This window comes from Oncorhynchus mykiss, chromosome 11 (genome assembly GCF_057628025.1).
Source record: "Oncorhynchus mykiss isolate SJ-2025 chromosome 11, ASM5762802v1, whole genome shotgun sequence".
Taxonomy (NCBI): Eukaryota; Metazoa; Chordata; class Actinopteri; order Salmoniformes; family Salmonidae; genus Oncorhynchus; species Oncorhynchus mykiss.
In genome coordinates, this window is record NC_143032.1 from 10,946,214 (window position 1) to 10,971,530 (window position 25,317).

Genomic DNA, 25,317 nt, shown 5'->3' on the forward strand with positions numbered 1-25,317 from the left:
CTCAACCAGCTTCATGAGGTAGTCACCTGGAATGCTTTTACAACAGTCTTGAAGGAGTTTCCACATATGCTGAGCACTTGTTGGCTGCTTTTTCTTTACTCTGCGGTCCAACTCATCCCAAACCATCTCAACTGCGTTGAGGTCAGGTGATTGTGGAGGCCAGGTAATCTGATGCAGCACTCTATCACTCCCCTTCTTGGTCAAATAGCCCTTACACAGCCTGGAGATGTGTTGGGTTATTGTCCTGTTGAAAAACAAATGATAGCCCCAGGAAGCGCAAACCAGATAGGATGGCGTATCGCTGCAGAATGCTGTGGCAGCCATGCTGGTTAAGTGTGCCTTCAATTCTAAATAAATCACTGACAGTGTACCCAGCAAAGCACCCCCACACCATCACACCTCCTCCTCCATGCTTCACAGTGAGAACTACTCATGAGGAGATCATCTGTTCACCTACTCTGCTTCTCACAAAGACACAGCGGTTGGAACCAAAAATCTAAAATTTTGACTCATTAGACAAAGGACAGATTTTCACTGGTCTAGTGTCCATTGCTTGTGTTTCTTGGCCCAAACAAGTCTCTTCTTCTTATTGGTGTCCTCTAGTAGTGGGTTCTTTGCAGCAATTCGAACCATGAAGGCCTGATTCACACAGTCTCCTCTGAACAATTGATGTTGCGATGTGTCTGTTACTTGAACTCTGCAAAGCATCTGTGAAGCATTTATTTGGGCCGCAATTTCTGAGGCTGGTAACTCTAATGAACTTATCCACTGTAGCAGAGGTAACTCTGGGTCTTCCTATCCTGTGACAGCCCTCATGAGAGCAAGTTTCATCATAGTGTTTGATGTTTTTTGTGACTGCACTTGAAGAAACTTTCAAAGTTCTTGCCATGTCTTAAAGTAATGATGGATTGTCATTTCTCTTTACTTATTTGAGCTGTTCTTGCCATAATATGGACTTGGTCTTTTACCAAATAGGGCCGTTTTCTGTATTTCACCCCTACCTTGTCACAACACGACTGATTGGCTCAAATACATTAAGGAAAGAAATTCCACAAATTAACTTTTAACAAGGCACACATGTTAAGGTAGGGTAGCCTAGTGGCAGGGTAGCCTAGTGGTTAGAGTGGTGGACTAGCAACCGAAAGGTTGCAAGTTAAAAACTCCCGAGCTGGCAAGTCTGTCGTTCTGCCCCTGAACAGGCAGTTAACCCACTGTTCCTAGGCCGTCATTGAAAATAAGAATTTGTTCTTAACTGACTTGCCTAGCTAAATAAAGGTAAAATAAAAAATATATATAGATATTTTTTTGAAAATGCATTCCAGGTGACTACGTCATGAAGCTGGTTGAGAGAATGCCAAGAGTGTGCAAAGGTTGAATGGTACTGCACAGGGTCAAATGAGTCACATTGTCATCCACTGCTGACAATGAATAACATACCCAGCAAACCGGGAACATTCCGAAAATACTAGCTAAGATTCCCATTAACTTATAGATAGGGTTTTAACCAACATTAGGATGATAACATCCCAAAAACATTCACATTTTTGAAAACAAAATTTATTTATTTTCTTATTTTATTTTTTTAATGAAATATCCTTGGAATGTTCTCCTAAAATTCACTAAAATGTTCACTAAAATGTACACAACATCTGTAACAACCATCACAGAACATTCCCCAAACGTTCCCATTAGGTTTCCAGGTAATGTAATAACACAACGAACCAGTAATGTTTCCAGTAAATGTCCCCACAATGTTCCCACCAGACTGTTCCCAGAAACATTCTAGGAACCTTTAAAGAACAGACTAAATGTTTTCTAGGAACGTTCTTGGAACGTCAGGCGAACGTTTTATACAAACATTCTATAATCATCAAGAGAACATTTGCCGTGGCCTAATGAATGTTCTGGGAACTGTCACAGAACTAATTAAATGTTGGTTTGCTGGATAGGAACCTAGTCCTACACACCCAAATGGATCATAGGTTAAATGTGTAAGACTCATCAATAATTAATTGGCGTAGCTGGCTCTAATCTAGCCAAGCAGCAGAGATGAAGGTTTTCTAATCACACAGAGATACCTGAACCAGGAGATACTTGTATGTAGTGACAGCTTGGCTACCTACCACAGTAGTCTTAGTATCCACAGGGCTGTGCGTGATGTCCTCCTCAACGCTACCGCCTGCAGCCATGGCTCTCTCTCTCTCATCCTCTCCCTTATCCTCTTGGCTCTACATGAATGGAAAATAAAAAGAAAAAAAGGGAAACAAACGAACAGCATGAATGAACTAGAATTGAAAGTAGCTTTGAGGTGTGCGTGTGTGGTCTGCATCCTATTGCTTTCACCATTACTCATTACAGAGTGTGTGATATTTACTCATTGTGTTTGATAAGAGTGTGTGTGATATTTACTCATTGTGTTTGATAAGAGTGTGTGTGATATTTACTCATTGTGTTTGATAAGAGTGTGTGTGATCTGAGATTTCACCAGCGTGTGACTACAGGACTATAGTATCTCTCCAAACGTAGTCACACTGTGGGGTTGATATCGGACATGTGGGTCCAGTAGATCACAAATAAAGAATGAAACAAGGTAGCAAGACTTGGCTGAGTGATAAAACTGTCTCCTTTCCACACTTAATTTAACCCCATGTCATCCACCACATTGCTCTTGGAGATCTCCTTGGAGCGGAACTGCTGCGGTGCTGAGACTTAATTTAACCACATCCCAACAGTCATGAAAATAAATACTGGCCGAAATATGACGTCGTTGCTGCTACATTAATGAATAAAATATCTCCTTTCCCTGGTTACGCCATCATACACACACACACACACACACACACACACACACGCACACACACGCACACACACACACACACACACACACGCACACACACGCACACACACACACACAAACTCCATGCAAAAGGGAGCAGGGTTTCTTCTCCCTAATCCTCCCTCTCTTTTGAAGTCCCTGCATGCTTCTCCATATATATATATATATATATATATATATATATATATATATATTAGTGCACTAAAATGCTTAGCCGAGAAGGATGTTTCCAATGGTTTCCTTCTGTCTCTCCCTCCCACCTCCGTTTGGCAAGGTTACAGCACAAGGATTTATGACTCGTTCACTGGCCACACTGCTACAAATCAATCGAGCCCTATTCTGATGTCCCACGGTTAATTGTCCCCTGCTCCTTTCAACACTTTCAGCTCCTTTTATCTACTTTTGGCTTCAATGGTTGGATAAGGTAGATTAAACTTTCTTTTTTTTTGCTTCGTCAAGGAGCCGCATCTGAATCACTTCCTTTTACCGTGGCCTAACTTCCATTGATTGATGCTTGGTAACTATTTGAAAACAGCACTGGAGAAGAAAGGTAGGTGTCAAATGTTATAATGAGGCAGTGATTCTTTCACAACAGCTGTTCTTCTATCTCCAGTAGCTGGGTGTTAAGCACCGTCCTCCACCTGCATGGATTATTGAGCAGGTTTTCAAAGGGAGGCGGTTAGAGGCTCCAGTCTCCAGAGACTTGACATGGAGAGGAAGGATCTCATTCATGTCTTTCCCCCTAAACAACCTGAGCTCACACTCTAGCAGACACATCTCAACCTTCACACACTGTAGCAGACACATCTCAACCTTCTCACACTCCAGCAGACACATCTCAACCTTCTCACATTCTAGCAGACACATCTCAATCTTCTCACACTGTAGCAGACACATCTCAACCTTCTCACACTCTAGCAGACACTTCTCAACCTTCTCACATTGTAGCAGACACATTTCAATCTTCTCACACTCTAGCAGACACATCTCAACCTTCTCACACTGTAGCAGACACATCTCAACCTTCTCACACTGTAGCAGACACATCTCAACCTTCTCACATTGTAGCAGACACATCTCAACCTTCTCACACTGTAGCAGACACATCTCAACCTTCTCACACTGTAGCAGACACATCTCAACCTTCTCACACTGTAGCAGACACATCTCAACCTTCTCACATTGTAGCAGACACATTTCAATCTTCTCACACTCTAGCAGACACATCTCAACCTTCTCACACTCTAGCAGACACATCTCAACCTTCTCACACTCTAGCAGACACATCTCAACCTTCTCACACTGTAGCAGACACATCTCAATCTTCTCACACTCTAGCAGACACATCTCAATGTTCTCACACTCTAGCAGACACATCTCAACCTTCTCACACTGTAGCAGACACATCTCAATCTTCTCACACTCTAGCAGACACATCTCAATCTTCTCACACTCTAGCAGACACATCTCAACCTTCTCACACTCTAGCAGACACATCTCAACTTTCTCACACTCTAGCAGACACATCTCAACCTTCTCACACTCTAGCAGACACATCTCAACCTTCTCACACTCTAACAGACACATCTCAACCTTCTCACACTCCAGCAGACACATCTCAACCTTCTCACACTGTAGCAGACACATCTCAATCTTCTCACACTCTAGCAGACACATCTCAATCTTCTCACACTCTAGCAGACACATCGCAACCTTCTCACACTCTAGCAGACACATCTCAACCTTCTCACACTGTAGCAGACACATCTCAACCTTCTCACATTGTAGCAGACACATTTCAATCTTCTCACACTCTAGCAGACACATCGCAACCTTCTCACACTCTAGCAGACACATCTCAATCTTCTCACACTCTAGCAGACACATCGCAACCTTCTCACACTCTAGCAGACACATCTCAACCTTCTCACACTGTAGCAGACACATCTCAATCTTCTCACACTCTAGCAGACACATCTCAATCTTCTCACATTCTAGCAGACACATCTCAACCTTCTCACACTCTAGCAGACACATCTCAACCTTCTCACACTGTAGCAGACACATCTCAATCTTCTCACACTGTAGCAGACACATCTCAACCTTCTCACACTCTAGCAGACACATCTCATTCTTCTCACATTGTAACAGACACATCTCAACCTTATCACACTCTAGCAGACACATCTCAACCTTCTCACACCGTAACAGACACATCTCAACCTTCTCACACTCTAGCAGACAGATCTCAACCTTCTCACACTCTAGCAGACACATCTCAATCTTCTCACACTCTAGCAGACACATCTCAATCTTCTCACACTCTTGCAGACACATCTCAATTTTCTCACACTGTAGCAGACACATCTCAACCTTCTCACACTCTAGCAGACACATCTCAATCTTCTCACACGCTAGCAGACACATCTCAACCTTCTCACACTCTAGCAGACACATCTCAACCTTCTCACACTGTAGCAGACACATCTCAACCTTCTCACACTCTAGCAGACATATCTCAACTTTCTCACATTGTAGCAGACACATCTCAACCTTCTCACACTCTAGCAGACACTTCTCAACCTTCTCACACTCTAGCAGACACATCTCAACCTTCTCACACTCCAGCAGACACATCTCAACCTTCTCAAACTGTAGCAGACACATCTCAATCTTCTCACACTCTAGCAGACACATCTCAATCTTCTCACACTCTAGCAGACACATCGCAACCTTCTCACACTCTAGCAGACACATCTCAACCTTCTCACACTGTAGCAGACACATCTCAATCTTCTCACATTCTAGCAGACACATCTCAACCTTCTCACACTCTAGCAGACACATCTCAACCTTCTCACACTCTAGCAGACACATCTCAACCTTCTCACACTCTAGCAGACACATCTCAACCTTCTCACACTCTAGCAGACACATCTCAATGTTCTCACACTCTAGCAGACCCATCTCAATCTTCTCACACTCTAGCAGACCCATCTCAATCTTCTCACACTGTAGCAGACACATCTCAACCTTCTCACACTGTAACAGACACATCTCAATCTTCTCACACTCTAGCAGACACATCTCAACCTTCTCACAATGTAGCAGACACATCTCAATCTTCTCACACTGTAACAGACACATCTCAACCTTCTCACACTCTAGAAGACACATCTCAATCTTCTCACACTCTAGCAGACACATCTCATTCTTCTCACACTCTAGCAGACACATCTCAACCTTCAAATCATAGCCTATCAAAGGTGAATTGTTATTTCTCTTTAGATCAGGGTTGTGTATGTACATCCAGTAGGTTTTCTAACCTGATTCAGCTCACCAAGGAGCTAATGAGCAGCTGATTAGTAGAATCAGGTGTTAGAGCAGGAATGGAACAAAAACCTGCACACTGGCCACCACTGGATTAGATGCCACTAGATTTCTCATGTTGATGTTTCCACCCAGTGAGGTTCTACTAAATGTTTTGTAGAAAATGGAGGGGTCTCTAAAAAGTATGTTGATGTCCCCCAGTCTCTCTCTCTCTCCATTCTGTCCCTCTCTGATTAAACAATGAACTTCCCGGTACCTCGTCGAGTTCCAGGGGTTCGATCATGGGGGCCTCGTCGAGGCGCGGCGAGCGCAGGGGGGACGATGACAGCCTCTTCTCCCATTCGGTAAGGCCAGCCGAGTCGGCGCCCGTCTCCAGGAACGATCTCTTGAGCTCACTGATGTTGGTCGTGTGTTTCAACAGCTCCTCCGGCGTGCCCACTGTGTCCTGAGGAGCAGGAAGAGAAGTAATCTTACTGATAATGATACACTACTGTTACTGTTAGGGTTAGTTACCGTTAGGGTTAGTTACCTTTAGGGTTAGTTACCGTTAGGGTTAGTTACCGTTAGGGTTAGTTACTGTTAGGGTTAGTTACTGTTAGGGTTAGTTACCGTTAGGGTTAGTTACCGTTAGGGTTAGTTACCGTTAGGGTTAGTAATGGTTAGGGTTAGTTACCGTTAGGGTTAGTTACCGTTAGGGTTAGTTACTGTTAGGGTCAGTTACTGTTAGGGTTAGTTACTGTTAGGGTTAGTTACTGTTAGGGTTAGTTACCGTTAGGGTCAGTTACCGTTAGGGTTAGTTACTGTTAGGGTTTGTTACCGTTAGGGTCAGTTACCGTTAGGGTTAGTTACTGTTAGGGTTAGTTACCGTTAGGGTTAGTTACCGTTAAGGTTAGTAACCGTTAGGGTTAGTAACCGTTAGGGTTAGTTACTGTTAGGGTCAGTTACCGTTAGGGTTAGTTACTGTTAGGGTCAGTTACCGTTAGGGTTAGTTACTGTTAGGGTTAGTTACCGTTAGGCTCAGTTACCGTTAGGGTTAGTTACCGTTAGGGTTAGTTACTGTTAGGGTTAGTTACTGTTAGGGTTAGTTACCGTTAGGGTTAGTTACCGTTAGGGTCAGTTACCGTTAGGGTTAGTTACTGTTAGGGTTAGTTACCGTTAGGGTCAGTTACCGTTAGGGTTAGTTACCGTTAGGGTTAGTTACTGTTAGGGTTAGTTACCGTTAGGGTTAGTTACCGTTAGGGTCAGTTACCGTTAGGGTCAGTTATCGTTAGGGTTAGTTACCGTTAGGGTTAGTTACTGTTAGGGTCAGTTACCGTTAAGGTTTAGATGTTACATGTGTATGGATGTCAAGTCAATATAGCAGTGTTGTGTTATGTTGTTTCAGATTGTGCAATATGTTTTGAGTCCATGAATTTAAAAAAATACTGAAAATAAAATTCCATGGAAAACAAGAATGCCACTGGACGCTAAAGCGCAAGCTAAAACCCAACAAATGAATGAGATAGTGAATGCAATAGAAAATCAACTGTGTTTTGTGAGACAAATTACACATCTGAATCTTTGGGAGAGCAGCTTGTGTGCTGCTATTCAAGTAGCATGGCTAAGTATCACCGTGGTGACAGATTGACAAATGTAATGTCCTTTACTTTGATGCATGTTCGTATTATGTTCACAGCTGCAGTATAATGAGCTGAATATATAACGTCATAATCTATCTGAAACAGACCTTCTTTTCAAATGAATTATCTGCATTTTGCAGCGAATCCTAACTTTCACTTACGTAACATTTTCAATTAGTCTCCCATTGACATCAATGCATGACTAAATGGAAGTTAGGATTTGCCCCTTTTTAAGGAAGCGTTCATAGATATCAATGTAACTCAACATCCTCTTACTCTCTATCTAGCAATAACTTCCACCTGGCATATGCTGTTAATCCAGTATGTATTACATCAACAAAACAAAATCTCAAAATAAAAGGTAGCATGTTAGTGAATAAACATCAGACAACATTGGTTCAAAACAACATGGTATCATTAGTTCAACATACCTGTTACAAACCCCTCATGCTGTCTGCTATAACAGCTACCTGTTACAAACCCCTCATGTTGTCTGCTATAACAGCTACCTGTTACAAACCCCTCATGCTGTCTGCTATAACAGCTACCTGTTACAAACCCCTCATGTTGTCTGTTATAACAGCTACCTGTTACAAACCCCTCATGTTGTCTGTTATAACAGCTACCTGTTACAAACCCCTCATGCTGTCTGTTATAACAGCTACCTGTTACACACCCCTCATGTTGTCTGTTATAACAGCTACCTGTTACAAACCCCTCATGCTGTCTGCTATAACAGCTACCTGTTACAAACCCCTCATGTTGTCTGTTATAACAGCTACCTGTTACAAACCCCTCATGCTGTCTGTTATAACAGCTACCTGTTACAAACCCCTCATGTTGTCTGCTATAACAGCTACCTGTTACAAACCCCTCATGTTGTCTGTTATAACAGCTACCTGTTACAAACCCCTCATGTTGTCTGTTATAACAGCTACCTGTTACAAACGCCTCATGCTGTCTGTTATAACAGCTACCTGTTACAAACCCCTCATGTTGACGACATAAAAAATGGTAAATCCACTGTTACTGTCCAAACCAAGTCCCCACCATGCACTAGCCTGCTGTTCCATACAATACCAACCTCTAACATCAGCAGACTATGTCTGACAAACACATTCTCCTGCTTTATTCATCTTATGAGACTGTTCTGGAAAGATGTCAAATCTATATCTCCTCGTCGATTGCAGCTGTTGATTGTGCAGCCTTCAGTGATTTTGAATCCCAGGCTCACAGGTTGTGGGTGAAATGGTCGTTTGACCAGCTGTGGATGAAATGAGTGGTAATGAGTGTTAAGGTACTTTAGTTAGTATACCTGTGTCTTTAACTCGGACTCATCTTCCTGGTCCGACTGGCAGCATGGGAAGCACAGAGAGGGAATTTGATATCGAAACCGGAATACAACACACGTTATAGCTTACGAGAGGAATTATCAAATAACATCAGATATTGTTGAAATAGAAATGTGAAACCAAAAAAACGTAAGATTTCTACAAAAGGAGATGAGAGTTGAGGTGACTAGTGACTACCCATGTTACAAACCTCCGTGGCTGTCAGTTCACCATCGACACCAGTGTCAGTCAGTTCAGTCTGTTTAGTAGTAACACAACAGCATGAGGAGAAAGAGAACCGTGGCTGTTAGGGTTGAGTATAGCATTTCCCAGAACTCATATTTACCTAAACATTAGCTATTAGGAAAAGTGGTTGAACAAAGTAGTGACTAGTAAACTGTTTTCGGGGTAAAGAAAAAGTCAACAGGAAATGCATTAAAACATATTCAGATGACCTATGTCAACATAATATCATTAAACTACATTACAGATGACTCCACCAGCTTGAGGTCACTCTCCCACCGTATAAATGTTCATCACGAATGCAATTAACGTTAGTAGTTTGACCTCTGTATTCTACTAAGAACCCTTATCCTAGGTAACTAGTAAGTACAGACATTACATCTGCCAAAGTTCATTCAGGTTAAGCTCCTTGTCATCAATTTGTTCACTAAAAAAAAGCCATTTTTATTGCTACATTTCAAATAGTCCCTGCCTTTCGAGTATTGAAGGTTCAGGTCAGTTCTCCATTAGTGACTTATCAGGGACCTGCCTACCTGATAGAGAGAGTGGCAGAGCGTGAAAGCACAGGGTGGCATCCCCAGACAATGAGATTTGTGCTACTTCGCTACCCTAGAAGGAGAAAGGCCATCTGGCTCTAGTCTGTCTGACAGAATAGCTCTGGCTGGCGCTAGCTACTTTCTACTCTTGGCTCCGGCAATAAACTGCTGTCATTTTCAGAGTGGAATCTGGGTACTCAGAGGAATGTATTATAGAATGCTCTCAGGGGTGGGCAAAGGAACGAGATATTTGATTGGGTGTGGAGAACTATACCTTGGTGTCGTGTCGAATGGGAGAGGTTGGACTTGGTAGAGAGATCTCGGTGGCTTTCGTGGTCTCATCCTCCTCCACCTCCTCCAACTCTACTTCCACCTCTACTTCCACCTCTACTTCCACCTCTACCTCCACCTTTACTTCCACCTCTTCCTCTGCCTTCCTTTCCTCCACCCTTTTCTCCGGTGTCACGGTGGTGATGAGGTCGCTCATGGCGATGCCCTTCGCCCTTCCGTATAGGTCCGAGCCCATCTCTGAAGCATGCACATAGACGCACATGCACGCACACGCACGGACACAAGCACGCACATACCCACACACACATACACACACAGATCATTTTCCATTTAGGGAATTGTCATTTTCCTTTAACGGAGGCAATATTGCAGGTCAGCGGGTTGGAGAGGTAATGCTAATGAGCTACAGTCTGTATCAGCGTAGTCATCACAGCCATTGACTCAGGAGATACAGGAGATATTAAATCCCATTCTTGTTGATAATAACAAATAATAACATATTATCAACATCAGAGCTTTTCTATCAGATATGATCTGTAATTAAAGCAATATTCTGAAATCATTGTGTGGTTTGAAATGACAAAGCTAGCCCTGAACATTTCGTATACAAAAGTATGTGGACACCACCACATCATACAATGACATTCTAGACAATTATGTGCTTCCAACTTTGTGGCAACAGTTTGGAGAAGGCCCTTTCCTGTTTCAACATGACAATTCCCCGCGCACCAAGCGAGGTCCATACAGAAATGGTTTGTCGAGATCGGCGTGGAAGAATTTGACTGGCCTGCACAGAGCCCTGACCTCAACCTCATCAAACACCTTTGAGATAAATTGGAACGCCAACTGCTAGCCAGGTCTAATCGCCCAACTTCAGTTGCCGACCTCACTTGTGGCTGAATGGAAGCAAGTCCATGCAGCAATGTTCCAACATCTGGTGGAAAGCCTTCCCAGAGGAGTGGAGGCTGTTATAGCAGCAAAGGGTGGAACAACTCCATATTAATGCCCATGATTTTGGAATGAGATGTTTGATGAGCAGGTGTCCACATATTTTAGTCTTATATAGATCATGTAGTGTAGCTGCTCATAGAATCTTATCAGCAGTATGATATTATACAACAATATCATCAAGATAAAATTAAATTTGATTTGAAGAGTTTCAAGTAAAACAGTAAGCAACTAGTGAAATACCAGGGTCCACATTTAGGAGGAGAAAAGGGGTTTTCTGATTTGCTATCAGTTTCCATGCAGAGGTTTTTCTGATTGGTTGACAACTCTCATCATAGATGCTCGCTATTAACATCTTCTTGGACTGGAATTCTAAATCCCTGATAACCTGTCATGTTTAAGCTCCTCGATACGCAGGCCTTACAAACATTCTTTAACTTACCGCAGCTTTGGAATTTTCCCCATTGACTGGAAATCAAAGGCTCAAACTACTTGTTAAAGGCTCCTTTCACACACTGAAATATCAATAGAAAACACCTACTGCATCAGGGTGTAAACGAGTCAGGAAATCCAAAGGTATTGGATGTGCTGTTAACTGACACATGAAAAGATGCTCCGTCGTTGCTATGAGTCAGTTACAGATGAGAGAATGGACTGCATCCCTGTTGTGGACCCAAACACAGCTAAGAAGCTGTGTTCTATCATTCAGCCAAGAAAAACACATATCCTAACAAATATTAACTGTATCTAGGTTAACTTGTACCATCTCCCTACATCTGTGACGGCACAGAAAGCACTCGGACTCCATGTTACGAGCTGGGAGAAAAAGTGAGTAAATGTCAAGTCTCCTTATAGATACGGGCCACATTAACCAATAGCGGCCAAGCTTACACAACAAGGCGTATTTTGTTTCCTCCATATTTTTTGGAAACAAACAACTGCAAGTGAACAGCTGTGAAGCGAAGGCCATGGTGCATTCACATGCTAGGCAGGGAGCTCCCCCAATCAGCACGGGAGCATGCAAGCCTGGTCAGCACTGAGGGGGGAGTCTCTAAAAAGGGCCCAAAATACAAAACAAAATGGCCCTCGTCAAAAATAGGAAAAGGGAAGAAGCATAAATGTGATAATTAACTAGCAGGCATAGCTAGCAGGGGCTACATCTACTGTTAGCATGTACAGAGACACACAGTGCATGATATCTACCTGTTGGTTTAGCGACGTTAAAACTAGCAGGTGGTTCAATTCTCGGGGATACAGACTGGGGGGTATTCCTTTTGGGTGAACTCCTTTCGGGTGAACTCCTTTTGGGTGAACTCCTTTTGGGTGAACTCCTTTTGGGTGAACTCCTATTGGGTGAACTCCTATTGAGTGAACTCCTATTGGGTGAACTCCTATTGGGTGAACTCCTTTTGGGTGAACTCCTATTGGGTGAACTCCTATTGGGTGAACTCCTTTTGGGTGAACTCCTTTTGGGTGTACTCTGCGGAGCTGAGGAGGATTGCATAGAAATTCAATATTAACATGATGATGTAATACTATTCAAATCTGAGCATTAGGGAGTCAGCTGAGCACTTGAGAGAATATTGTTGGTTTATATTATAATTCTGTAGAGATATTGACTATAGATTTGAATACCTGAATGTTAAAGGATGTGTAAGTTGTGTCTGATTCACAGTGTTATGGAAAGCCTCAGACTAAGAGATGGAGTTGAGTCTTACAGTGCTGGAGGATGGATACACTTTCGGATGGGAGGTGAACCAACCGTCAGACACTGAACTGGCTCCCATCAATGAGGAGTTGAGACATAAATATCAATGTTAACTTTTCGGTCCAATGATAATGACGAGTCTGAATCTAATACGGGCCCCGAGGAGGCTCATATTAAATTGGCCCCACACCCAATTGGCAAAGTCTCTCTGCCACATCAGTTAGCTAGTGAAATTCCGCCAAAAGAGCTCGTCACCCCGAGATGAGACATCAGCTGGGGACGCCAGCTACAACAACATTTACATTCAAATGGACCGGTTTTCATCCACAGTTCTGATACGATAGTGACGACCCACGCCGGCAATCAAGACAAAGACAGCTGGCTCACAGAGCTCTGGAAGGGACATAAATATAATTAAAAAACAAATTCTCCAATTAATCAGTGAACGGGGCCGAACAGGGGAGAACTGGGGGTTACAGGGGAGAACAGGGGAGAACAGGGAGAATGGGGAGAACAGGGGGTTACAGGGAGAATGGGGAGAACAGGTGGGAACGGGAGAACGGGGGAGAACAGAGAGAATTGGGGAGAACAGGGGGTTACAGGAGAGGACGGGGAGAACAGGGGAGGACGGGGAGATTGGGGAGAACTGGGGGTTACAGGAGAGGACGGGGAGAACAGGTGGGAACAGGGGATTTACAGGGGAGAACGGGGGAGAACAGAGAGAATTGGGGAGAACAGGGGAGAACAGGGAGAATGGGGGAAACGGGGGTTACAGGAGAGAACAGGGAGAATGGGGAGAACAGGAGAGAACAGGGGAGAACATGGGAGAACAGGGAGAATGGGGGAGTACAGGAGATTACAGGGGGAAACAGGGGGATACAGGAGAGAACAGGGAGAATGGGGGAGAACAGGAGAGAACAGGGGAGAACATGGGAGAACAGGGAGAATGGGGGAGAACAGGAGGTTACAGGGGGTTACAGGAGAGAACATGGAGAATGGGGAGAACAGGAGAGAACAGGGGAGAACATGGGAGAACAGGAGAGAACATGGGAGAACATGGGAGAACATGGGAGAACAGGGCTTTACAGGGGAGAACAGAGAGAATGGGGGAGAACAGGGAGAATGGGGAGAACAGGGAGAATGGGGAGAACAGGAGAGAACAGGGGAGAACAGGGAGAATGGGGAGAACAGGAGAGAACAGGGGAGAACGGGTGAGAACAGTTGGGAACAGGGGGGAATGGGTTGGACCAGGGGAGAACGGGTGAGAACGGGTGAGAACAAAAGCAGAGGGTGCGTTGCCGAGTGACGATGTCAAAATAACACAATGGGGGCGTCTGATAAATTCCTGTGGCGAGTATCCATTCCCTCTTCGTACACAGCCGCTGTCACTATGAGCCATCTAACTGCGGCTACCTCTGTGAGCTGGCCTGAAAAATAAAGGACCTTACTCATGGTCTGGGACTGGTTGATAAAGACAGGGGAGAGGGGGACAGCCCTGGGTACTTTGAGGGGATGAAAAGGCGATGTGAGTGCAGAGCAGCGAGGATAAAACAATGGCTACAAGCTGTAATGAGTCTGAGCGACATACTGAGGCTTTAGCGACTTCACAGCACGGCTGCTTAGGGAGGTTCTCTTAAGCTTTCATGTAGACTGGGAAATGGTGACGCTATCAAGCAAACGGCCACATTCAAGACAAACGGTGAACAAAATGGCTCTGTGGAGAATATAATGTTGCATTGTTCTAGGGAATTTCAAGGGAAAGTATACAAAATACCAATTCCCTATTCACGCCAGTGGCACTTGTCAGCCAATGACAGGTCTGGAAGGACCTGAGTGAATGTCAATGGTTGTGAAGACCAAATCAAGTGTGATTGATTGACAGCTGTCACAAGGTGTGCAGTGGTATGGCCATTATGACAGATGGGTTCATTGATTGATTGGTGCCTGAGCTGTATGGTCAAATGTACTGTCCTCTTGACACCCTATCAGCTGAATTCAACAGCTTAAGAGATAGTAACTTCAAAATAGTCTGGACATAGAGACAGAGGGGGACAAGGACAACATGATTTTCTTGTTCATTTGGGTTGAGTCGTTTTTGGTTGATGTCCTGTACCTAGCTTTATGGTGGCACACTCAATGCTTTCAGGCTAACTTTCCCAACACAAACTCTATGGGAAGAAATGTGACACAATCCTCTTTCATTCCTAAGAGAAATGTTGATGGAACTACGAACCTCCGTCCAGGCTGCGCGACATGATGTAGCGCTTGCTGGTGGAGCGCTCGAAGCGGGGCGCCGGACGGACAATCTGGGAGCTGGCTCGTCGCGTCTGGGCCTGGGTTCTCCCACTGTATCGGAACTTAGAGCCCAGATTTAGGAACTTCTTGGGGGGAGTTTCTGGAGACACCAACCTAGAGGACAGGGAGGAATGGTGAGGTCAGGAGAACAAGGACGAGGTCAAGAAAGCCACACTATTACAGCAGGGATAGAAAAATGATCCTGGAGGGAAGCAGGGCATGCGGGCTTTTACTCCAACCCAGCGTGAAGATAATCAAGACAATATACAATAGCTATAAATTTACTTTCAAAACCCTCCACTGAAATGGCAGATGTCTACACGTTGAAGTGGTGGCCCAGGTCTCACCTGAAAAAGGTGTGGTGCTCCACGCAGACTTTCCATAGTCTCTTGGCCGCCCGATGGTTGGGGAGCTTGAACCCGATGGTGCTTTCAAACTGCTCAAACTGACGGCAAAACGTACAGAAAACACACACACACACACGTCATTCTATGTGATGTCATTCTATGTGATGTCATTCTATGTGATGTCATTCTATGTGATGTCATTCTATGTGATGTCATTCTATGCAATGCCATTCTATGTGATGCCATTCTACATACATACATACATACAAACAGGATAGGGACACTTCTTTCATGTTAGGAGGGCCATGCTGACATGCTTACCTCTCCGGGGCGTATTTTTATGTAGAAATTATTCCTTTTATAGGAGATCTTGAGGACCTTGGGCCATGCGAACCTGTTGATGCGCAGGCGGTCACGGTAGATCAGAAGACCGCTAGAGCACACGCCCAACATGATCTCAACACCCTCAGAATCCTGGGAAGGACCGGCAGGAACACACACCGTGGTCAACAACTTGACACTACTCAAACTACACTTTTTATTTGATTCTTTATTGCAAAATTCCTGAAACATCTGCAAACTGGTATAAAAAAAACCAGGGAACTTTGGGAAAGTTTCTGGAATGTTGCAACTCAAACTAGTTTCACATTGAGGTAGCCTGGGTGTCAGTCAGTTTGGGCTTGACTCAACACACTTTTTGGATGTTGTCCTCAGTTTACTGTCGGCAGGGCTGGTCAACTCCATGCCTAAAGGGCCAAAGTGCTCCTGCTTTTCGGGCCTGTTCTACAGGCCTGTTCTACAGTATGTCCACTCTTTACTAGACTCCTATACCAAGTGGAAATAAGAGAGCATCCTCTTTTATTTCTTATTTCTCCTGTTTTTTATTAGTGTTTTTTTAATATACTTTTTAAAATATTGTTGGGTAGGGCTTGCAAGTTCAGCATTTAACTGTACTTGTGCATATGACAAATAAAATGTGTACATGATAACAGGAAAGTAGTTGACTAATGCCAAAACAAACTGAAAACCAGGCAAAAAAAGGTTTCTTGATTGTAAAAAAAAAAATTGGTTCACAATATCCAGACACCACCACTTTCTCCTACAAGATAGACGGCCTAAGACAACTGGCGATACAGCAAGCCAATTACAAAGCATTTCTCAATGACGGATTCAAATTAGCTTTGTAATTTAAATAAAATGAAATCATCATGAGAGCTGTTGTAATGTCGACGGACATATTTCACCGAAACCAAGAACTCAAGAGACAAGAAATGGACTTACATTAACAGAAACCAATTATTTATCCTAAAACTATCTATTTTCACAACTCCCACTTTCACTAGTGATATATCTGGCTTTATAGCCAGGAGCAGGTCTTGGGCTCTTTCTCAATTGCCTAAAAATTCTGTCCTCTCCTCTTCTCCTTCATTGCACTGATCTGAAAGAAGTGACCAGGTGAAAGAAGTGACCAGGTGAAAGAGGTGACCAGGTGAAAGAAGTGACCAGGTGAAAGAAGTGACCAGGTGAAAGAGGTGACCAGGTGAAAGAAGTGACCAGGTGAAAGAAGTGACCAGGTGAAAGAGGTGACCAGGTGAAAGAGGTGACCAGGTGAAAGAAGTGACCAGGTGAAAGAGGTAACCAGGTGAAAGAAGTGACCAGGTGAAAGAAGTGACCAGGTGAAAGAACCGACCAGGTGAAAGAAGTGACCAGGTGAAAGAAGTGACCAGGTGAAAGAAGTGACCAGGTGAAAGAACCGACCAGGTGAAAGAAGTGACCAGGTGAAAGAAGTGACCAGGTGAAAGAACCGACCAGGTGAAAGAAGTGACCAGGTGAAAGAACCGACCAGGTGAAAGAAATGACCAGTTGAAAGAAGCGACCAGGTGAAAGAACCGACCAGGTGAAAGAAGTGGCCAGGTGAAAGAACCAACCAGGTGAAAGAACCGACCAGGTGAAAGAAGTGACCAGGTGAAAGAAGTGACCAGGTGAAAGAGGTGACCAGGTGAAAGAACCGACCAGGTGAAAAAAGTGACCAGGTGAAAGAACCGACCAGGTGAAAGAAGTGACCAGGTGAAAGAGGTGACCAGGTGAAAAAAGTGACCAGGTGAAAGAAGTGACCAGGTGAAAGAAGTGACCAGGTGAAAGAACCAACCAGGTGAAAGAACCGACCAGGTGAAAGAAGTGACCAGGTGAAAGAAGTGACCAGGTGAAAGAACCAACCAGGTGAAAGAACCGACCAGGTGAAAGAAGTGACCAGGTGAAAGAGGTGACCAGGTGAAAGAAATGACCAGGTGAAAGAAGTGACCAGGTGAAAGAGGTGACCAGGTGAAATAAGTGACCAGGTGAAAGCCAGTCTAATGATGATCTTCCACCATCTTGTTTTTTACCTGTCACGTTCCAATCAGTGCAGATGAAGTTAAGGAGACGAGGGGAGCACAGATTTTGAAGAGAATTTAAAGAGCACACTGATGTACTTTTCTTAGCTATGTAAATGTGTACTGAACAAAAATATAAATGCAACATGCAACAATTTAAAAGATTTTAATGAGTTACAGTTCATATGAGGAAATCAGTCAACTGAAATTCATTAGGCCCTAATCTATACATTTCACATGACTGGGCAGGGACGCAGCCATGTGTGGGCCTGTGAGGGCATAGGCCCACCCACTTTAGAGCCAGGCCCAGCCATTCAGAATGACCCCCCCCCCCCCCATCCCCCGCACACACAGATATTTTAATGAACATTAAAATATCTGGCAACAGCTCTGTTGGACTTTCCTGCAGTCAGCATGCCAATTGCACACTCCCCCAAAACGTGAATCATCTGTTGCATTGTGTTGTGTGACAAAACTGCACATTTTAGAGAGGACTTTATTTGTCCCAAAGCACAAGGTGAACCTGTGTAATGATCATTCTGTTTAATACACTTTGTGATATGCCACATCTGTCAGGTGGATGGAATATCTTGGTAAAGGAGAAATGCTCACTAACAGGGATGTAAACATATTTGTGCACAACATTGCATAGCGTTTATATTTTTGTTCAGTTTAGTTCAGGGTAGTAATGAGCAACACTCAGGTATGTTCAGCTGTGTTGCACTATGAACTGTGTTCCAGTTTCATAGATGCTGAAGGTCTACAATGCAGCAGGAAGCCTTTTGTCTAAACTTTCATTCGCACACCGCAATATGATGGCATTGCAAGGCCAGTGAATGTAATGGTGATGGAGGAGTCTATCACTCATGAGGCAAAGCCTATGACTTCAGTGACATCTACTCTGGTCTAAAATCTAATGCCACGTTCCAATTTTCACACTAGCATACCACCTGAAATGCATTCCTGATTGCTTCATTCCAAGTGGCATGTTAGTGTGGATATTGGAACGTAGCCTATGTGGGGCTACGGTGGCAGATACTAGTCACATGACATCACGATGATGAGGCCTTCCCCAAAAGGTCTTGAAGTCTGCAGATCAACACAGTCGTGGTGTCATAGAGCAGATGGGGGGACAGAGGGGGTCCACAACTCCCTGTGAGTGGGATATATATGCACTGGGGCTATGAAGGGTGGGGGGGTGATGTCCTATACCTCACAACAGCCACCTAAGAGACTACAACTACAGGTATCCACAATGTCAACTCGAAACTGTGGTGAGCCAACCCCACAGCTCCAAACAATGGACTCTAACAGGTCATGCACGAAGACAGGGGTTTTCAGACAGGGACACATGTAACATACATGTAACTCTACATACACACAAACAAAATGCAAGCCTTACCTCGCCCTTAGCTGGAGACAAGCACTCAAACAGGCTTCCTACCAACTAGGACATTCAGTAAGAATAAGAAAACACAATCATAGGCTGTTCTGACCAGAGGGAAGGTTTCCATGCTATCAGTGTGATCTCTTATTTGGTTATTAACGCAAATCTGAAGTGAAATAGCTGCATGTCATTATTTCATTATTATTATTATATTTCAAGAGAAAACAGTATGCTTACTCTATTACACATTTGGTGTGAGGAGGTGAATGGTTTTTCCATCATTGCGTTGATTCACATGAGGTCAGATGATATAACCCAATCAATCGTTGGGTCAGGCTATATATACATGGCTGGCAATGGAGTTGTATTATTATTTTGTGGCATCCAATTGGTAGTTACAGTCTTGTCCCATCGCTGCAACTCCCGTACGGACTCGGGACAGGCGAAGGTCGAGAGCCGTGCGTCCTCCGAAACACAACCCAATCAAGCCGCGCTGCTTCTTGACACAATGCTCACTTAACCCGGAAGCCAGTCACATCAATGTGTCATAGGAAACACCGTGCACTTGGCGACCGTGTCAGCGTGCATTGCGCCCGGCCCGCCACAGGAGTCACTGGTGCATTATGGGAAAAGACATCCATGCCGGCCAAACCCTCCCCTAACCCGGACGACGCTGGGCCAATTGTGCGTCGCCCCATGGGTCCCCGGTTGCGGCCAGCTGGGACCGAGCCTGGACTCGAACCTAGAATCTCTAGTGGCACAGCTAGCACTGCGATGCAGTGCCTTAGACCACTGCACCACTCAGGAGAACACGGCAACAGAAATAGAAATGTCCAAACAATATTTCCTTGATGAAGACAAAAATATGCCATATTTGTAAAAAGTTGAGCTAAGATCTAAAAAAAATAATTAAAAAAACTGTTTCTCCTCTCCTATCGTTCCTTGAGTATAATCTATCTGATACTGGTATTTTATCTGACTGTGCCATTTCCATTCAAATCTCTGTTATTTTATCTGAGTTTTTGATTTACTTGGTTACTTAGATTTGGGTAGTTAGTCCTAACATGTGATCCCCAGCTGACATTGCAAACAACAGAAACAAACAACATAGTTACAAAAGAACAATATTCAACACAAAACAGACATTAGCAAGTAATAGGTAGATCATGTCTAGAGAACACACCTCTGATAGGCTAAATTCAGATCATGTCTAGCGTACACACCTCTGATAGGCTAAATTCAGTCCATGTCTAGAGAACACACCTCTGATAGGCTAAATTCAGTCCATGTCTAGAGAACACACCTCTGATAGGCTAAATTCAGACCATGTCTAGAGAACACACCTCTGATAGGCTAAATTCAGACCATGTCTAGAGAACACACCTCTGATAGGCTAAATTCAGATCATATATAGAGAACACACCTCTGATATGCTAAATTCAGACCATATATAGAGAACACACCTCTGATAGGCTAAATTCAGACCATGTCTAGCGTACACACCTCTGATAGGCTAAATTCAGTCCATGTCTAGAGAACACACCTCTGATAGGCTAAATTCAGACCATGTATAGCGAACACACCTCTGATAGGCTAAATTCAGATCATGTCTAGCGTACACACCTCTGATAGGCTAAATTCATAAATTTAGTAGCAAGGTTAAACTAAACTAAACTTATTTCTCCTAGACCTGTGTTTTTGAGATGTCACTGAGAGCAGTACACAACACCATGGACTGGACCTGTAGTGGGGTTTGAGGTGTCACTGAGAGCAGTACACAACACCATGGACTGGACCTGTAGTGGGGTTTGAGGTGTCACTGAGAGCAGTACACAACACCATGGATTGGACCTAAAGTGGGGTTTGAGGTGTCACTGAGAGCAGTACACAACACCATGGACTGGACCTGAAGTGGGTTTTGAGGTGTCACTGAGAGCAGTACACAACACCATGGATTGGACCTAAAGTGGGTTTTGAGGTGTCACTCAGAGCAGTACACAACACCATGGATTGGACCTAAAGTGGGTTTTGAGGTGTCACTCAGAGCAGTACACAACACCATGGATTGGACCTAAAGTGGGTTTTGAGGTGTCACTGAGAGCAGTACACAACACCATGGATTGGACCTGAGGGTTCAAACAACAATGATCCAAATGGCTATTGAAGCTGCTGGGGGTCAAAGGGCAGGGAACCAGGCAGCATCATGCAGCTGCTGGGGGTCAAAGGGCAGGGAACCAGGCAGCATCATGCGGCTGCTGGGGGTCAAAGGACAGGGAACCAGGCAGCATCATGCAGCTGCTGGGGGTCAAAGGGCAGGGAACCTGGCAGCATCATGCAGGCCATAACAATAGGGCTTTTTCAATTCATGACAGGGCAGGCATTTTGAAAAACAACAACAGGGTTGGGGTCAATAACAGGTAGCCTGTTTTGTAAAAGTTGAATTAGGCCACTTTACCTTGGCATGGTGCAGGTCAACTCCGTACATGGACAGCTTCTTCACGTTTTCCAGGAAGTGCATCTCAGCGTCAGCTGGCGTCATTCCTCTGGAGAGACAAAGATACACACAGCTTTTTGTATGGGTTTTTGACAGCTACTTTTGAGACCATGACCTTCTCTTCCATTAGGTCAGACAGACGGACAGACACATGTACAGACCACCAGACTGACTTGTAGTTCTAGAGAGACAGACAAACAGACCACCAGACTGACTTGTAGTTCTAGAGAGACAGACAAACAGACAACCAGACTGACTTGTAGTTCTAGACAGACAGACGAACAGACAACCAGACTGACTTGTAGTTCTAGAGAGACAGACGAACAGACTGACTTGTAGTTCTAGAGAGACAGACGAACAGACAACCAGACTGACTTGTAGTTCTAGAGAGACAGACAAACAGACAATCAGACTGACTTGTAGTTCTAGAGAGACAGACGAACAGACAACCAGACTGACTTGTAGTTCTAGAGAGACAGACGAACAGACTGACTTGTAGTTCTAGAGAGACAGACGAACAGACAACCAGACTGACTTGTAGTTCTAGGCAGACAGATGGACAGACAACCAGACTGAATTCTACACTCTTAGAAAAAAAGGTGCTATCTAGAACCGAAAAGGGCTGTCCCAATAGGAGAACCCTTTGAAGAACCTTTTTGGTACCAGGTAGAAATTACCCTTTTGGTTCCAGCTAGAACCCTTTTGAGTTCCATGTAACACCCTTTCCATAGAAGGTTCTACGTGGAGCCCAAAATAGTTTTACCTGGAACCAAAATGGGTTCCACCTGGAACCAAAAAGGGTTATCGTATGGGAACTGATGAAGAACCCTTTCTTCTAAGTGTAGTTCTCAACAGACAGACTAACTTGTAGTTCTTGTGCAGGTCCATGACCTTCTCCTCCAGCTCCTTGGTCTGGTTGGGGGCGAAGCGGAACTCGCTGACGTAGTCCGTCCCAGACTCCTCGAGATCGTAGTCCCCCAACTCTGATTGAACCGTGTAGGATCCCAGCACCGTGTGGGTGGCGAAAGAGCATGGCAGACGCCCAGACACTACGTCATCCCTCAACTGGAGGCACAGGTAATATCTGGAAGGGGAGAGAAAGGGATGAGAGGGCGAGGGACAGATAGAGAGGGGTGGGGAAAGAGAAAGGAGAGTGAGGGATGGAGTTTGTGTCATGAGGTGAGAAAAAAGTGTGAGAGAAAGGGAGAAAAAAGAGAAAGCGAGAAAGAGGTCAATAGAAATAAAATGCACACAGGACAGTATTTCATTGATAAAAATGTTTAATTTGGTATTATGCTTATATACACTGAGTATACCAAACATTACGAACATCTTCCTAATATTAAGGTATATCCCCCCGGCCTCCCGAGTGGTGCAATGGTCTAAGGCTAGCTGTGCCAGTAGAGATTCTGTGTTCGAGTCCAGGCTCTGTCGCAGCCGGCCACGACCGGGAGACCCATGTGGCGGTGCACAATTGGCTCAGCGTCGTCCCGGTTAGGGGAGTGTTTGGCCGGCAGGGATGTCCTTGTGCCATCGTACACTAGCAACTCCTGTGGCAGGTCGGGCGCAGTGCACGCTGACACGGTCGCCAGGTGTACCGTGTTTCCTCCGACACATTGGTGTGGCTTGCTTCCGGGTTAAGTGGGCAGTGTGTGAAGAAGCAGTGCGGCCTGATTGGGTTGTGTTTAGGAGAAAGCACGGCTCTCGACCTTCGCCTCTTCCGAGTCCGTACGGGAAATGCGATAAGACAAGACTGTATCTACCAATTGGATTCCACAAAATTGGGGAGAAAAAGGGGTCAAAATAAATAAACGGTTCATCCCCTTTGCCCTCAGAACAGCCTCAATTCGTCGATTCTACGAGGTGTGGAAAGCGTTCCACAGGGATGCTGGCCCATGTTGACTCCAATGCTTCCCACAGTTGAGTCAAGTTGGCTGGATGTCATTGGGTGCTGGATCATTCTTGTTACACAGGGGAAACTATTGAGTGTGAAAAACCCAGCAGCGTTGTAACCGGTGTGACTGGCACCTACTACCATACCCCGTTCAAAGCCACTTCAATCTTTTGTCTTGTCCATTCACCCAAGGCTTAAAAATCCTTCTCTAACCTGTTTCCTCTCCTTCATCTACAGTGATCGAAGTTCACCTGGATTCACTTGTTCAGTCTATGTCATGAGAAGAGCAAGTGTCCTTAATGTTTTGCATACTCAGTGTATTTCCCGAAAGTGGAACTATAGAAAGTGTAACCTTGTAATATCCTCAGACAGCTGGGCTGGGTCTGGAGGGTAGAACTTCACATTGAATGAAAAATTCCAGGCGGCTCCTGCAGTGTACAAAAACAACCATTTCATTGAAATGACCATTAAACAGCAGGAAAAAACCCAGATTGTGCCTTTAAGCCGGAGTAACTAGCATGCTGGCTAACTTTCAAACCACGCAGAGAAATAACTTTCAAAAACCCATATTCTACACACCTCTGATCTGTTTCTTCATCTCCTTGGATTGGTCTAACCAGTTCTGGTTCAAGAGTTCAAGAGGACGGTGTTAATTCACATCAAAACATGTTCAAAACACTCATAATTACACAGCAAAATCAACAAGACAAATTCCACCTTTTGGTTTTCGATGTCCCGGAATGTGATGCCAAAGTAGTCCTTTTCCAGGAGGTTGAGCTGCTCACACACTTTGTCAAATAACACATGGCCTCTCTCCCGTTTCTGCAGATAGAGACGAAACACTTAGATTAACCTACATTCTTTTATTCCTGAAATTATACATTGGACAGATGTTTACTGCGGCATACAATTTTTCGGATCTCAAACCCCTCCTAAATGACAACGGCATCCCAACGCACTAAATTGTGATATATTCCTCGCACCGGTTCGGGAGCCGTTTAATGATGGATTGCACTAAAGAAGAGAATCCACATGACTCAACCATGACTCAACTCTCTACAGGGGAGGAAGTCGTCTGTTAAAAAGGGCTCCCACTCCCATTTCCCAGCATCACACCATTTTGTGTCACATCATGATGAGTGTCCTAATGTCTGCTACCCTGCCTGGCCCTCGCAGGGTGAGATCCAAGGCTCCCTGCCACCATGATACGCCAACCTGTGAGGCTCCCATTGTTACCTCTAAATAAGCAACATGCCTTAATGCTACATAAAAATAGTCCAATGAGGTGCTTATACCGAGCCGTGAAAAACTATTTGCCCCCTTTCTGATTTTCTCTATTTTTTGCATATTTTTTTTTTTGCATATTTTTGATACTGAATGTTATCAGATCTTCAACCCAAACCTAACATGAGTTTACAAACAAGCCCTCAAAAATATACTTATTTTATTTATTTAATTGACAAAGTTATGCAAGACCCAATGAGAGAAAGTAATTGCCCCCTTAATAAAACCTTGAGCTGCAATGACTGTAACCAAATTATCAAGAAATATTGTATATATAATCAAATGCTCCTACTGCAGAATTATTTTACACCTGCGACGAAACTGGTATGTCCAAACATGTCACCTTGAAACAGACAAAGATTGTGAGGGTTATTTTGTAGAGTGTTTCTGGAGTAAAAAGAG

At 44.2% G+C, this 25,317-nt stretch overlaps 1 protein-coding gene across 47 annotated transcripts in view; it reads right to left on the minus strand.

The window, feature by feature from the left end:
- The window catches only part of LOC110535257 (band 4.1-like protein 3), a 117,201-nt gene that overhangs the window by 31,143 nt on the left and 60,741 nt on the right, over positions 1 to 25,317 (minus strand). For 17 of the 47 annotated variants that reach the window (XM_090189372.1, XM_090189369.1, XM_090189357.1 and 14 more), the window contains exons 4-16: positions 24,349 to 24,453; positions 24,211 to 24,253; positions 23,984 to 24,059; positions 22,603 to 22,821; positions 21,699 to 21,786; positions 15,806 to 15,958; positions 15,485 to 15,582; positions 15,076 to 15,251; positions 10,170 to 10,423; positions 9,328 to 9,375; positions 9,101 to 9,136; positions 6,423 to 6,611; positions 2,124 to 2,228 (exon numbers count right to left, since the gene is read on the minus strand). In XM_090189372.1, the coding sequence (XP_090045498.1) occupies positions 2,124 to 2,228; positions 6,423 to 6,611; positions 9,101 to 9,136; positions 9,328 to 9,375; positions 10,170 to 10,423; positions 15,076 to 15,251; positions 15,485 to 15,582; positions 15,806 to 15,958; positions 21,699 to 21,786; positions 22,603 to 22,821; positions 23,984 to 24,059; positions 24,211 to 24,253; positions 24,349 to 24,453 (1,590 nt within the window). Of the gene's footprint in view, positions 1 to 2,123; positions 2,229 to 6,422; positions 6,612 to 8,869; positions 9,004 to 9,100; positions 9,137 to 9,327; positions 9,376 to 10,169; positions 10,424 to 12,337; positions 12,623 to 15,075; positions 15,252 to 15,484; positions 15,583 to 15,805; positions 15,959 to 19,258; positions 19,304 to 21,698; positions 21,787 to 22,602; positions 22,822 to 23,983; positions 24,060 to 24,210; positions 24,254 to 24,348; positions 24,454 to 25,317 lie in introns of those variants that run through there. The other 30 variants (XM_090189370.1, XM_090189356.1, XM_090189351.1 and 27 more) reach the window with 6 other exon arrangements.